At 33.5% G+C, this 16,260-nt stretch overlaps 1 protein-coding gene and 1 long non-coding RNA gene across 2 annotated transcripts; one reads left to right on the top strand and one right to left on the bottom strand.

The window, feature by feature from the left end:
- The first annotated feature begins 725 nt into the window (after positions 1–725).
- Positions 726–4,520, top strand: LOC130655044 (uncharacterized). Its single transcript, XR_008984550.1, has 2 exons — positions 726–1,019; positions 4,055–4,520. It is a non-coding gene; the product is annotated as an uncharacterized LOC130655044 (long non-coding RNA).
- A 1,916-nt stretch (positions 4,521–6,436) lies between these two features.
- On the bottom strand, positions 6,437–10,327 carry LOC130655464 (dendrite extension defective protein 1-like). Its single transcript, XM_057458220.1, has 6 exons — positions 9,671–10,327; positions 9,103–9,426; positions 8,599–8,730; positions 8,005–8,140; positions 7,583–7,858; positions 6,437–7,345 (listed from the first exon to the last, which is right to left on the bottom strand). The coding sequence occupies exons 1-6, from the start codon at positions 9,893–9,895 to the stop codon at positions 6,633–6,635; spliced, it is 1,806 nt and encodes a 601-aa protein (XP_057314203.1). The 5' UTR covers positions 9,896–10,327; the 3' UTR covers positions 6,437–6,632.
- Positions 10,328–16,260: the final 5,933 nt, after the last annotated feature.

Consider the following 16,260-nt stretch of genomic DNA (forward strand, 5'->3'; position numbering starts at 1 on the left):
TTGTGTAGTGCAAAACACCATTCAAAGGAAAGGTTTTTTGTGGATCCTTTAAAGGGAACAGATTCGCGCCATGCAACACCATATTCACGCACTCACATTTTGGTTTACATGAATATAAAACGCTGAAAAGAATCTGTACAATTTGAAAAGAGATTGTACAATTAAACAGCCAGACAACCAGTTTGTAACGCCAGGTCTCCTTGTTGACACCCATAAAAGGTGTTTTATATAAGGAAAATGGCTCAAAATATTATTGTGGTGTTTCTTTTTATTTTTGCTCGAAGCACACAATTTTGTTGGTGCTGGAACTGTCCCCAAATAAGAATGGTTAGTGAAAGAAAAACAAACAGGGAATTTAGATCCGTTACAAATCCGTTAGAATTTAAATCGCCTTATTAACCTAAACAGCTATTGAATCTGCGTAGACATTAGATAAACAAAGACAGTTGAATAGTCAATACTAAATGACTGTTAAATATAACTGACAATAATTCTAGTAAAACCAATCCCTAAATCAGATAAACCACACTTACAGAAGTATGAATCACACAACACTCATTCTTTATTTTGCAATCCTTTCAAATTTCAGCTAAGAGTTTAGAACAATGGCATAGTTTTCTTTGAATAATTTTCTTTCAAATTGTTTCGCAAGGAAGTGCTATGTGGAAAACAGAAAAAAGAAAGTGCTTTACAATCACGCTTTGTATTCTTTTTTAATACAGTATTATTTGTATTGAGCAAATTTTATTGCTATACATAGGACCACGTCCAGAAAAACGTGACAATATAAAGCACGTCCAAAACAAACATCAAATTATGTAAACAAAAATACCATTTGTAGGCTGTATGATCCTTTTGAATAAATATTTTGACAAGGTGGAAAAACATAGCGTTCTTTAAGATTGGCTACTCCTAGCTGTGAAATGCTAACATAAGAACACATAAAAAACATATCCCCCATTTTCTATGCTGGTAAAATAAGAAAGATTGCGGGACATGCTGATGTAACTTATTTTAAGGTTAGGTTTGTTTTTGTTGTTGTTTCATTTTGTTGTTCATTGTTTTTTCTTCGCTGTTTTTGTTTTTGTTATCATTATTGTTGTTTTCGATGTTTTTGTTTCTGTTGTTGTTGTTTTTGTTTTTGTTGTTGATTTTGTTGTTTTTGTTGTTTTTATTGTTGTTGTTGTTTTTGTTGTTTTTGTTGTTTTTATTGTTTTTATTGTTGTTGTTGTTGTTGTTGTTTTTGTTGTTTTTGTTGTTTTTGTTGTTGTTATCTTTCTTCATTGTTGTTGTTTTTTTCATTGCTAGTGGTGCTGACTGACCGACAAGGTATAAAAAATGTGTTTATTTTTTTTTTGATTGTCGATTCCCTTTCTTGTGGGTAAATAATTTATAACAAAGAAAATAAACACAAACAGATTTGAACTTGTCAAAATCGAATTTTGTTTTCCATACAGGTACTTCATGTTTCGACAATTTGTTTTTCTAAAATATACATGCAAATCGTACAATTCAAAAATTTCTTTCTAGAAATTCTAGGTATTGAATTCTAAATTTTAAGTGGCCACCTCCGCAGCCTCTCAATCCTGAAACATATTAGTCAGAATTTATACTCCCATTCACCTTCTATACAAAAAAGGTTAGGTAACATTAAAAGGGTTTATCAGAACGATAGTAGAAACATGATTTAATAGCATTTTTTTCTCTGCATAAAAAGAGCCGAATGTCAAGTTAGTTCGATTTATATTTGGCTATTATTTTTACTTTTGTCCCAAATATCATTCATCTACCCATTTACGCTCCTGTCTACTAATTGCTCTGTACAAAACAATAAATATGGGAACAGCTGGTTTTCTCTTATCCATTTATCTTTTAACGTTCTTTTGCAGACTTGCATTGAAGCGACGCAAGTATTGTCTGCGTTTGAAAACATATATTTTAAAACAGGTTAGGATGTATAAAAATATTCTAATTGAAAGTAAAACAAAGTAAAATGATGGATTGAAATGCACTCAGTTGAAAACACATTAAATCATTTGCGAAATCTTATTTCTGGTAATAGGCGCACTGGGATACAAGCAAACTCATTGGTTTAGGTTTTTCATAATGAGACTTTTAGAATATGACGTATGTCGGAAACTATTGTCGTTCTCAAAATCCCCGCTTTTCCCCTTTTTATATTTACTTAATTATTTTATTTTCGTGTGGCATAAATGTTGAAAAAATATGTATTCGTGATTTGAAGATTACATTGAAAAAAGAAAAAGTAAATTTCATCTCATGGCCAGCTTACAGTGATTCGGAATCTTCAGTCTTTATTCTGTATTTATTCTGTCGCCTCTGGAAGTTTAGCAATCAATAAAATACTTTCTTTTTTCCGAAAAAGGCGGTGATGATACAAAACTCTTTCCATGCAACAAAATTTCAAATGTCACATTGTAAATAAAAAAAGCTTCTATGTGTTTGTATATGTCAAAGAAGAATTAAAAATATTTTAATGTATATTTTAGAAGTGTTACTAGACATTCTAAAAATGGTCACGAATGGTACTGAGGTTTCTGTTCACTATTTACTTGGGAATTATGCTTGTCCTTATCAACGACGTTGTTGACTATTTCAAAATTTTCTGTTCATCAGCAATTATTGATAATTTTTTTAATCTTACAAAAAATACTTCTATGGCTAAAGTTTGACCTACTTCGATAATAAGAATAAGGGAAATAGTCAGTAAAAAATAAAAGCTGCAAAAGTTTATATTTTTGTTTTTCCATAAACTGGAATTTGAATAAACCGTTTGCATGATGGCCAAATTTGGAGATAATTCAACATTGTATTTGTGTTTTGGAATGTTTTATCGCTAAACTAATGATTATTGATAGTGTTATTAATTTAGCCACAAAAACACAACAATGTTTGACAGTATAGCAGTAAATTGATGTTCTCACTGCTTACGTTGGATGACGTTTGCAGACTTCCTCGTCTTCAGAATGTCTTGACCTTTGAACCATTATTAAGGCTGGTTCACAGTCATTCGCTGTGGTCGCTCGAATAGGAAGATTTTAAAAAAGTCTATTCGCTGCGAACGGAAGAATGCTGTTCGCACTTGGCGCGTAAAATTTAAAATCGTTTACAACCAAAACCAATATGGCGCCACTTTAGGATGACACCCTCCAAATTGGAGAAGTTACTTGGATTTATTTTTGATTTCATGGGAGCCATTGGTAATTCCAACCACAGTTTCCTGATGTAGTGCTAAGGGCTGTTGCTGTCATTAGTTCTTTGTAATTAATTGTTTGCTACTGCTCCATTCTTGTCCCCGTGTGTTTTTATTTTTAGCTGCAATTTTGATTTTGATTTTTACAACTCAGCAAAAAACACGGCATCTGATTGGTCGATAATACACATTCGCCGTGGTAGTTGAACAAGATTCAACTACTGCGACGAATCCTGGCGAATGAGCGAAAATTACGTAGTATACTAAAAATAGATTTTGTGCATGTGCAGATGCATGGTCGCTTATTCGTGCGACTACAGCGAATGAAGTGTGAACCGGAATTTAAAGAGATCAGGTTAATTATAAAGGAGATTGCCCTGGAAATAAGGTTGATTTTCAGGGAAATATCTTTCTTTGAGTAGTTTAAATGAGCGCGAAGTCAAATGAGGTCAAACACGCAAGTGGATAAATTTTTTACCAACCATTGGGAATTCTCAAGAATGGCCCCTTTTCGTTAAGCAATGGTTCGGGTAAATTATTTGTCAGGGAATAGTTTTCGTCACTTCTTCCCAACGTTATTTTCCAATAAAGTATGCAAAAATTGTGTGTCACGCACATAAATTAAAGAATAAGTTACAACCTGTAACCCAAAATCGCAAATTAACTTTAATTAAGGGACAGTTATAATAGTCAGCACCACCATCTTTTTCCAGAGAAAATTTACAAAATAGAATCTTCAGTTCGATCTATTAGCTATTAAAATAAAGAAACTTGGAGCAATAAATTAACTTTGTAGTCAGTCCAACACACATGTGCTAATCTAATGCAATCGATGTTTAGGCTGCTACAATGCATCGTGGAGGTGGCACTCAGTTAACCAGACTTATTTTCGTATCCGTCGTCTTGACAATGTTATTTGATAGTCTTGCTGTCTCTGAATCGTTGAAAACTTGCTTTTCCTGCGAAAGAGATTACGAAGAATGTTTTTTTCATGCTTCATCGACCACAGATGACGATGGACAAGGCATAATGTTGTGTTCTCAAGCAAGACACAATTGCGGAAAAACATGTAAAAACTAAAATGGTAGCTATGTAAACATTCACGACGATGGTAACTCTAAGTTATTGATTATTCTTAATGTTTCTTACTATTTTTTGAGGATTTGTCTTTTATTACGCCTAAGCAACTGGCAAAGAAAGGACCCGCTTTTTTGGAATCAAAGGAAGAACAATAACAATAACACAGAAAGCATATAATAATATTGTAACAGAATGAGTTTGCAAGGAAGCAAATTGTCCAAACGTAGTTATTCTTTTTAATCATATCATTGCCGTAATTTTAACTGCATATTTAGAAACTTCTGTTTTCTAACCATTCACCCCTTACCGCTAATGCTCGTTGTCGCGCCGCCCCCAATTACCATCCCTCGATAAAGCGATTCCTTTTTAGGAAAAATGTTTAAATCACCCCCTCCGGTTTTCGAATATGCTTTTCTCCCCCAAAAAAGACTTATTGAGTTTATTATTGAGTTTGCTGATATTGCACTCACTGTGAAAAAGTGTGTAAAGAGTGGCAAAATCATTTCTTTTTGTTAAGAGCCTCTCCCCTTTAAGCAAACACCCCTTGAGAAGAGATTATAGAGCTAGCGTTTAAAGCCTTTTCCTTAAAGCATTATGGTCGCAGCACAGCGATTATCGACGCTCAATATGCTCACAGCCATTACATGGCAACGTTTTTTGAATCTTGCTGTTAAATTTCCAGGCGTCGAGCGTAGCCAGAATAAAATTATATTATACATGCAAAGATACAAAACGCTGCAACTGTGACCAAGAACGCTTTAATGAAAAGAAGCCCTGTACACGATAGTCAGTGTATCTCATATAACCCATACATGTTTTTATATCTCTAACTCTCAATTATATCTTTAACGTGAATACATACGCCAGTAAATAAGAAATCGCGTGCGTTTTAAACAAAAACAGGTGGGCGTTTCCAGTACTGCCTGTGCTGTCTATACTATCCTGTGCTTTCATTAATTAGAACAAGATATTTTTATATTTAACATTAATGTGGTTATAATTATTGAATGTAATTTTTATGATATTCAAATGCATATTTAACTAAATTTTTTTTAAAAAAATCATTAGTGTTTGTCGATAGTTCTTTTATTTTCATTTCTTTTGAGTTAAAAAATTTACAACGCTTTCAGTGAAATCTGTTCAACTTCAAACCATTTTCTATTCGCCCATATTGAAAGGCTTCTGATAGTTAACCAAATACTAACACGTAAGCAAGAGAAAGGGTGAAGACAGACAAAATATAGAATTCTCTAATTTACACATACGTTGAAAAAGGCAGACACCTCTGGTTAACGGCCAGATTTCATTACACCGGCCTGGTCAATGTCTCATAGAAACAGCGGACAACCAATTAGGAAAAACTCCAATTAACGGACACGTATTTATGCACGAAGTGAGTATTTTTGAACTTTCTTCTTTCTGGTTAGCAAATACATGCCGAATATTTATTAGGATTTTATTGTTGTTTCTACTGCAAACATTAGAAGTAGTACAATTTAGATCTTTGTCTTGTTTCTTCTAGAGAGAAACGAGCATTAATGATCTATTTAATAGATATAATTTTTTTTTGTTAATTTTGATGAAGAATAGGTCGACCTATATATATGTACTCGCTTGTGCTTGTGAATAATTAACTAACATCTCCTTTTGTCTAAAACAATCCCGCAACCTCCTTCACCCAGAAAAATAAAAAGAACAAAAACAAACCCAAACAAGACAAAAAATGTGTTATATATTTCGAAATTAAGCCTGAAAATATTAACTTTCCAAAAGGCGGTTACCTCCAATGAGCGAGGAGATTTTTTGCAACAATGATGTTTGCTAATTACAGAAACAGATAGACCTCAAACTTTGTTTTATCGAAAAAGGTGGTTAGAATCCGTTTATTACATTGGTTTAACAATATACTCAGATTGACGTGAATAAATACTCTTCTGGAAATTTCATATGAAGCTAATATATGAAATTAGCGTCTCAAAAAGACTCATTCAAACTTGTCAACATTATTCCTGTAACTTGCAAATAAAATTAGTCCCTTAAAAATATTTATTCAAACATGTGAACATACTTGAAAGAGGTGTTAACGTTTACTGATCAAGCAGTATTCACCAAGACGCAGAGGAAAAGTTAGAAAGTCAAATGTTGTCGTAAAACTTTATTTCCCAAATAAATATAGCAAATATTTCTGTACAGAGAGTGTTGGTGGATTTTATGCTGCAGTACTCTAGCCTTGTAATCAGTGGTCTTAAATTCAATGACGACTCAGCTTTATCTGGTCTACAGATTATGTAGCTAAGAATGTTTACACACACACATGTTACTATAAACCTGACCTATTTTAAAGTGGCCTTCCAACGTCTTCCCATGCGCCCCAATTAGTTAGGGTCCAGGAGGACCATTCTGTTAGGTATTCAGTAGGAACAATCTTTGTTGTAGGAATTTTAGTTGTAGGTACTGATGCGGTTGTAATAGGACGTATGCCATCACCACAATCAACATTGCTTTGATAATCACAATAATTTTTTTCACGATTGTAAAATAGACGTTGATTGTTAAAGCCTAACTGACATTCAAATCTGTGAAGAACATTTCCATTTTGACAAGAGAAGTAATGTGCACACGATGTTGGGTCAATATCATTACCAGAGACAATCCCTTGACATGCACCCGGAGGATGGATAGTAGTCGTTGTCGTTCGACGTCTTGTGGTTGTGCTAGTTGTGGTAGGAACAAAGAAAGGTGTGGTTGGGCCTGCTGGTCTTTTACCGTTTTCACATACGACATTATGCTTGTAGTCGCAGTAATTTTTCTCTCTATTGTAATATAACTGCTCGCCATTCCATGATAAAGGGCAGGGCAGGCGATATGTTCGGGTATTTGAACACATAAGGTAATTCTCGCAAGAGGATATATCTTCAGCATTTCCCCATTCTGGAATACCAAAACAAGTATTGTTATGAAAGGCTGTATAAGTGTTTTGGTTAATCAAATATCGCACGCTGATAAGTGTGTTAAAGGAATCGGATTGTGCCAAACCAATTAGTCGTAGTTCTAAATGAACAGAAGGAACAAATATGAGAATAAATATTTTTTTACAACTTAAGCATGGACAATAGTAGCAACAACAACAACCACAACAACAACAAAAATAACAACAAACAAACAAAAACGTTATATTTGCTTTTCGGGTGCAACCACTCATGGTTGATGGTCCCTTAAAGGTATAGCGAGTGCAACCATGGTATAATTGGATGCCTATCTAGCATAATTAGAATAAAATCTGCTTACGTTGGACATCATTGCATCTATAGTAACCATTCCAATCACATCCCCGTATAGATGGATTGTATCTTACACCAGAAGGGCATCTTTCAACATTCAGCTTTCCATTTGGTCCACAAAGCACAAAGTTGTTACATCTGCTAGGATGTGGATAGATACCAGGAGCATGTAGAGCGCAGAAAGAAGGATGGATACCGTGTGTGCAGTATGGATCTTTTTGATTTTCAGGAACAGTACAGTTGAGTCTTGGTGGAGCAGGTTGTCTAACCGTAGCTTTGATATCTAAAGAAAGAGGCGACTTCTAAGTTTGATGTTACAAGATTATTTGTAAGTGAGTAACGACAATCAGCATATGTATTGTTCTTGCATGTTTACATATGGCATTTTTTTTTGTGTTAGGAGATAAAAAGTACAGGGAAGAAATTTACCTCGTATTAATATAAGGTATCTTCTCAACTTGTTGTAAGGAAAGATGTTTGAATGTAGTAATAGATTATAAGGAGCTAGATAGAAGAAGTCTGTCATCTGGAAGTTGTATGATATTCCGCGATGGTTTAATCCAGCCTAAATAAAAAAGGAAAAAAAACGCTCGTGACTCATTTCATTTTTTGAACGCTGTTCTCTGATAAACACCAACATCCGAAATACATTAATTGGCATCACAAGACCGAAATACGGCATGCTATATATTAGCTAAAACTTGTAACCACTCAACCTTTAAAGATATCAAAAGGGAGGCCAATTAATAATGAAAGAAATATACATTTTATTTCCCGTTATATGAAGAATCCACTTCTCTATAATGGAGGCTTTATATGATATATATTATATTATTACTTTATATTATAATAGAAGATATTGAATATATATTTTCTGAAGGCGGCCAAAAATCGATGGGGTGTTTGTTAAAGGAGGGTGTTAATAAAAGAGTGGGCGTTAATTAGAGCATTTACGGTAGGCGGATATAGCAGGGTAAACAGGTAGGTATAAAAATTCAATAAATAAATAAATAAACCGCTTACCACAGCCGCTTGTCCGCAATAGTACTGAAAGGAAGGAAAAATATAGTAATCCAGTCGTTCGTATAGAAACAAAGCGAATTGTCTTGTAGGAGTGGTGACTATAACAAGTTGAAATGTGTTACGATGATCACCCTAAAATAAACAAAATAAAGTTATAAAATCACCATTTATTTATGCACACAAAACTCTGAGGTTATTTGAGACTTTTTGTTATTAGAATTTCTATGCCAAAGTTGAGGAGTATTCTGTAATACAAGGTGGCAATGATATAATTCTATAAAGATTTGACAAGTCGCCTCCTAGAAAGAGTTCTCTTGGTGAATGGGTACGAGTGCATTGAATATCCTTTGTTTCACAGCCCTTACGTTTGTTTTCTGAAAAGTGAGCCTATTTTCTCCAAAAACGGCAAACAGAGAGAAATCGCACCTACACTTACTTTGATAGCTTTGATCTCCAGACTTAAAATAAAACAAAAGTGCTGTGGCAAATACGTAAAATACTAACCAATGAAAAAAAGTTCAAAGGTGGTCTCATTTGCTCCCAAGTGATAAAAATTACTGACGTCAAATCTGAAACTGTTATGTCACCATCAGCTTTTGCCTCTTTCAACTCGTTTTTGCCTCGATTAATTTCTTCAACTATTTCTGTGTAGTTAGTATGCTTACTGTTGCTGGAGGACGGGTCTTCTTGTCTGTAGTATACTTTGCCGCCTCGGTTTAGATCCACTTGTACCCAATATGGGGCGATATAAAGCCCGGGAAATGATGTGTCACTAGACGGACAGATATCCAGAGGTTCAGTAAATGTGATAATGCCACTTGCGTGGATCTAAATAAAATATATAACTAAAAATTAAAAACATCAAAAATAAAAAGTACCTTTGCAGTCAAATATACACGCTAGTTTGAACTTTTGAAACTGTAATTACTACGTTGATGGAAGAAACTGGTTTTAAAAAATTTTTTCGATGTTGCATGCTCGTTATTACTAAGATATCCTTTACAACGTAATTGAATAATTGTAAAACGTGTGAATCCACATACACTAAAAGTATTCAAATATTTTCACTCACATGAATTTGGTTTTTCACTACACCATTACTATTTTGATCGCCAAAGAGTCTAATCGGGTTAGTTAACTTCCATTCTACATACGTCGATTTAAACTGCCCTATATTTTTCCTATCACTTGTATCTTTATTAAACTCTTTGTCGTAAATACCTCCATAATCATAAAGATCTGCAGCAAAGATGCAACTACATGTAAAAATTAGCATCAATTTCCCCAGTGTATGCATGATGGCAATATTGTTTTCTTTTTTACAAAAACTTTTTTTTCACTTGTGTCGCCTCTGAAGTTCAAGCTGAAAATAGCTTACAAGAAGATGTTTCCATTATTTTAAAAATATAGATATTAAAATTACGAAAACAAAGCAATTAAATCAACAGGAACAAAAAGAAAGAATGATTAGCGTTGCGTAACTGCTTATAATTGGCAGGGTAATTACCACAGAACTTACGATGTCCTTATCGTCGTTCGATTGTTTCCGTGTGAATTAAATCTAGGACGAGATATTTTGTTACGAAACAAAGTGCATTAATCATCAATTATTTTGATCTCATTTAACTTAGATATTTTTTATACTGGCAGTACAACAAGATGAAGCATACAACATAATTTACAGTAGCCAAATTTACAGGTCTCCACTCTTTTCACTGGATGCACACTAAACGTTTCTTTTTTTTTTTTTTGCAAGCTAATTTTCTTAAATGTATTTGCAGTTACGTAAAAAAAAAGAAGCTTCGTAATTCCTTTTGGCAATTACATTGAAACATTTTAAAAAAGTAAAAAAAAATGTTTCGTACTTCAAAGTTCTTTAACTTTATAAGGCTGTAAAAATGTGCTGTATCCACACAAAAAAAGAGATATGTAGCTAATATTTTTTTCTTACAACTATTTCCTTCCTATCATATTCTGTTGTTTGCCCTTTGCTTTTGTTTTTGTTATTTGATGTGTTTCCCTAAGGCACTTCCTCAACATTTTTGCTGATGTCATCAAATTATGGAAAGTTCGGGTTAAATCATTGAAATTCCATGTAAAATTGTCTTGCGTAGGATTGAAAACATTTTATTTGGCAACACATGCTTTAATCACAACAGGAGTAGAGAGAAACAATAACACCAAAAAACGATCCATAGTGTTATCATCTTATGTGGCAATTTACACGATAAAATTAGCAAACGGATTCTAATCGTTGCTGAAGCAGGGTGTAATAAATATTTTTGGGATGTTTTTGTTATGGAGAATCTGTATTTTATATTTACAAAGTGGAATTGCATGTGTCACGAATACACAAATCAGGTTACGACTAATTCTTTTAAAATTTCTTTAAACTTTTAAAAATTTTTCCAATCCTATCCGATTTATTTTGAGTGATATTTCAAGAAACTTCCTCTTCGCATCCATCAAGTCAAAATTTAAAAATATTACTATAACCGCAATTAAAAACAACGGTTGTTGCATTTTTATTTTAAATTACCGAATAACGTTTGTCAACGTTTTTGCAGCCGTGAGCGTGTTTCAAAAAAAGCCAAACTTCAATTAATTTTTTTTGTTGGTAATATATAATATTTTATTTTTTCTTTATCTTCTTCACAAATATAAACAGTGCTACATAACTTGTAACGTTTAGAATTTCAATCAAAAAAGAAAGAACATAACATGTTTACAAAAGAGAAATTGACATGTGTGTCCTTTAAACTGGATGTCATGTCAATGCAAGCCCATTAATATGACAAAATTTTCTTCCTGGATACAAACTTAAAATTAATTTTACAACAACAATAACAACAACAACAAAAGCAAATTTCTCTTCTCAGAGACCGTATTTACTTTTTCAATTTCCTTTTTTTAATTTTACAATTTAGTTATTTCTATTTTTATTAATAGTGTACATGAAAGAGGAAATTAGTTTGTCAATCTGTAAAAGTAACATGAGAATTAGAATCCAGGTTGATAGTAAGTAGGTCCCTCCTACACACATGCACTCCGCACTTATCATATATAATTACCTCTCGTTAATTGTACATGATGACTATTGTTAACTAATTACTCAAGTTATTGTCAGCATGATGATGTTTTTAGGATAGTTATTTACCTTATCGGACAAAAGTGACGACATTGAAAATTTGACGAAAATTTTGTTGGACGAGCTTTGCATTAGAATACTAAAACTTGTGTTGTGTGTACTTGTTTTTATTTTTGTTTTACATCAACATAGCCTTGGAAAAAAACGCCAATAAGAAAAAAAAAAGCGAAAAAGTAGTAATTTTTCTTATAGTGAAGAATAATTTTGTCTATGAATACTTTGTATACCACAATTATTTTGTCAAGATTCATTTCGTAACCTTACACTCATGGTAATAAAAACAACGCTTACATAAAAACCATTTATTAAGCAGTTAGTAGCCAACTTACGCAAATAATTGACATTAAACGAGGATTCGTTGCATAGCAATCATTCTTTAAGATTTCATAACTATTCTACCCCCATATTTTTAAAAGATCGTTTTTACCAAAACCTTCCCACGCAGATGCTAACATTAGCGTAAATAACTTCGACAATTTCACAGACCAGCATTGAGTGTTAGCTACTTGAAAATAATTTTATTTTTATTTATTAATATATTTCTAAGCAAACTAAGTTTATAATTTTTTCCTAATGTCTGGCTATGCATTGGCCAAGCAGCCATGTCAAAACGCTTGTGTTTAAAAGTCTCCTTCAACTTCCATGCATATTCTTCCACTCTTTGTAGACTGCATGACCGTACTCTCAATACATCGAACTTTTTACAATTATTTGGGCGAAACACTCAACTTCCGAAATTTTGACTTTTCGAACTCTTTCGTCGGTTAGCTTAAATTATCGAGAGCGTATCTAAAAGTGAGAAAAATAATAATAATCGACGCAGAGCTAGAAGGACTGAAATAGAGATCTATTTTAATGAAGGAGCTACAAAGCGAATCTTAGTGCTATCAAAGCGAATACTAGTTTTGGCTGACTTGAACGTTCAAACATCACCGCCTCTAACAACACAAGATCTCCAAAGAATCAATTTTATTCTTGTTTATATGATCGTACAATCCAAGTAGCCCATCAATCTAGATATCTAACTATTTCCAATCTCAGTTTTGGTTTCCTATGCTATATTTTGCATCAAGCCAAACCTCAAAATTAGTTTCGCATGTGTGGTATGCAGTTATGATGGGATGTCATGTCATATACATGCTGACCCACAATTGATACACCATTGATTAACATTTCTAATGTCGCCAACTTTTAAGACGATCGATTATAAGTGTCGCCACTTCTAATAATTGTTTTTCGATGATTAGGTGGTGGGAGACATTACCACGCAAACAAGGCTAAAGAAAATTTTGCTGGCAGTAATTATTAGTGTATCAAACGTGTTTATTTGTGGTTAACAGTGAATAACAGTCTTGATGACCATACGCAAAATGTAATGTGCGTCCCACACCATTTACAACTGTGCAACTAGTTGGAGAATGATCTAATCAGATATATGTATATCTAAAAAATTTTTCTCGTACTAATATCAGTATTTAAAATAGATGCAGAATATGTCCGCCGGAATATGTGCGATGAGTTGAAATATAATGCCGGGAATATGTACGACGCACGAGCCAATAGGTTTTATTTTTTATCGGATCCAAGAAATGGCCACAAATGTACGGCAGACAAAGCTCTGATGCCTGGAGTATTTTCAAACAGATGAACCTGCGGATTTTTTCACCACTAAGTATCTTAGAAAGGACAAATGAAGTTGACATTGTTGAGTTTGCTATTAACCTGGGCTACATTAACCACCAACCACTCAATATATCGTTATTTCTGTAAGCATTAATATGGTGGTCAACATTTTAATTTTGTAGACAGAAAAACCACAGGTACATTCGTTTGTTGTGCTTCCTTGGAACAAACAGAATCATATATAAACCTTAGTTAACCGCTTTAAGCCATTCCATAACTCATAAATATTCGCGTCAATCTAATTTTCGCGCATAGATTTAGTGCAAGCACAATTGGTGGCGCAAAAAAACTAATTTGTGAAATACGCGAGAATTTAATGTGCGCGGAATATTATTGAACATAATTTTACAAGGTGCGCAAAACATTTATGTTTAATTTTACGAGTCAAGAAAACAAAGAGTAACATTTGAAAGACATCAAACGTGTATTTTACGACCAATATTCTTCGCTGTGAACCAGTTCAGTATCTACCTATGAACCAGTCGAACAAAACTTTAAACCAATCAGAAAAAAATGAAGCAGGATATCCTAGGTGTAACTTCTTGACAAGATTTACAGTTACGAAACAAAGGTGGAAAAATAATTTAAACAATTGAAGTCAATTAGGTTCAGCTGTGTAAATTTTCCAGTATTATATATCAGTTTAAAAATAGTTGCCCATCCCTCGGAAGTTATTATCATGGCATTTAATAAGATGATTAACGTAATTTTATCCGAGTTTTTCATGGTAAAAATTGCCTTCATTAAAGGGAGTTACATTTCCCTTGATTATTCTAGTCGAGTAAATATATGTTCTTCCTCTGTGTCTTTCTTTATACCAGGATTCGGATTTATACTAGCTGTCATCTATAGCGCAATGTTTGGAATTTTCCCAACATCCGAAATAAAATCCCAGATTATCGATTGCTGTCGTGCGTTCTTAATTTAATCAAAAAGGGTAAACGCCTTAGGAACGAGGTTGGCGTTCTTTGCATGGGATTTCTATTATCAGGTTTGTTGGAAGTGCACATGCGCTACAGGTTTGCGCACATGCGTAGTAGCTTTATGCACATGAGGAAAAGTTCATTTTGGTTCAGTCGACTTTAAGTTTTTATTGAAATTTATCTCGTCATCGTGATTCAATAAAATTTTAAAAAAGGCTGCATAACAAAGAATGTGAATGTTTAAATTTGATTTATTTGTCATTTTTCTATTTTGATGGAAAGGTTAAAGTCAAGTAGCCTGGATAACTTTCTGTATACATCCACTTTGCGTGTAGTTAGGTAACTAATAAAAATCGGAGGTAGTAAGGAAAATAAATTTGCCATCAAAACGTTATTTTCGTGTAAGGTCATTAAAAGTCACAAGCGGTTAATTACGTGAATTGATCAGTTGATAAGTATGCAGCCACCCTCATTATATGATTACCCGCCTATCCGTTACGTATGAAAGACTTCTGTAATTATTATAATGTAGATACGTGTTTTTCATTGGAGATTCTTCCTACCAACTGACAACAAACAAATCTTCTTGTTACCGTTTCAAGCTTGCAGGCTGAAACGATCTAAAACAACAGGTTTGTTGAAAAAATATATACGTCAACATTTCATTTTAATCTTAATGCACATTTAAAGGAAACGCGAACTACGCTGCAGCACGGCTGCTAAAAATCGTTTTATGATGCCAGTTTATATAATTTGGCTCCATTTCATCACAACAACAAAATATTGTTGTTGACAGTATTTCTCAAGTTCCGAGAAGGTAAACGAAGGTTTTGAAATAATGTTGCAACTATAGGACGTAAAATATTCTAAGTTATCTTGAGTGAAAGATCTTATTTTTGATGTATACTAAGTACATCCAAAATTTACTTACTTTCACCCCATACAGTCATGAAAATTCTGTAAAAATGTTTAAAAGAAGATGTATAATCTTTCATTTGTTATTATAGTTTTCGTTTACTAGATTTTAGGATTTAGAAATATATATTTTTTCTCCTCCTCATTTAATAAAAAATGATTTTGTGGCTGCCACAAAATCATTTTTTGTTCGCCTCTTCTTTTAAGTTATTTTTTAATATAGTCCCCTACATCCTGAAAATTGAACTTTTGCGTGAAGGTGCACATCTCTGTTTTGCGCATGCGCAAGATAAACAGAATTACAGTTCGACATTAAACGTCATCACAGAAAGTAATTGTCTGAGGCACATGCGCAGTATGTAGAGAATAACGTGATTTGTATGACAGGAAGGAAGCCGAAGAAAAAATATATGCGATATAAAAGCCTGATGAATGTCTATGAATAAAACAAACCCACATCGGTCGCAAAAGATGTTATTTTTACAACTTGGCTGTGAACACTAAAATATAACGCCAATTAGGTCAGTGGAAACCCATGGCCGCGTAATGGTAGTATTGTATGTAGAAAGAAAAACGTTCTTTCGAGATATTTTTATTTTCTAACTGTATAACGTCTCGATTATTCAGAGATGACAGATAGCATAAAAATGTGTTTACGTGAAAACTAAAGTGCATGGCAAGAAGACGATAAGTTTGAGCTCAAAAAGATCTTACGGAGTTGAACTTTTAACTCACCTGTGATTGGTTGGGGTTTGGAAGAAGTTGTTGACAATACATAATCATTGCCATGTCATTGGGGAAATGATGGTGATCTTCTGACATAGTAACAGCGGTAATTATTCCTTAGCGGTCAGCATTGAAACGGAAAGTAATCACCAAACCGATAACAAAATGTAATCCCTTGACACGTAAACACATTAAGCAGACTCGTTTGCATGTGTTGGACTATTTTTAGCAACCTAGTTCTTAGGATCCCTTCCGTTCAAATGTAAA

The sequence above is a fragment of the Hydractinia symbiolongicarpus genome, chromosome 8 (genome assembly GCF_029227915.1).
Source record: "Hydractinia symbiolongicarpus strain clone_291-10 chromosome 8, HSymV2.1, whole genome shotgun sequence".
Taxonomy (NCBI): Eukaryota; Metazoa; Cnidaria; class Hydrozoa; order Anthoathecata; family Hydractiniidae; genus Hydractinia; species Hydractinia symbiolongicarpus.

Coding starts and splice junctions, on each gene's coding strand:
- LOC130655464 (XM_057458220.1), bottom strand. CDS start 9,895: ATGCATACACTGGGGAAATTGATGCTAATTTTTACATGTAGTTGCATC. Junction 9,427..9,670: donor TAGTGAAAAACCAAATTCAT/GTGAGTGAAAAT, acceptor TATTTTATTTAG/ATCCACGCAAGTGGCATTAT. Junction 8,731..9,102: donor CTTTGAACTTTTTTTCATTG/GTTAGTATTTTA, acceptor TGTTTATTTTAG/GGTGATCATCGTAACACATT.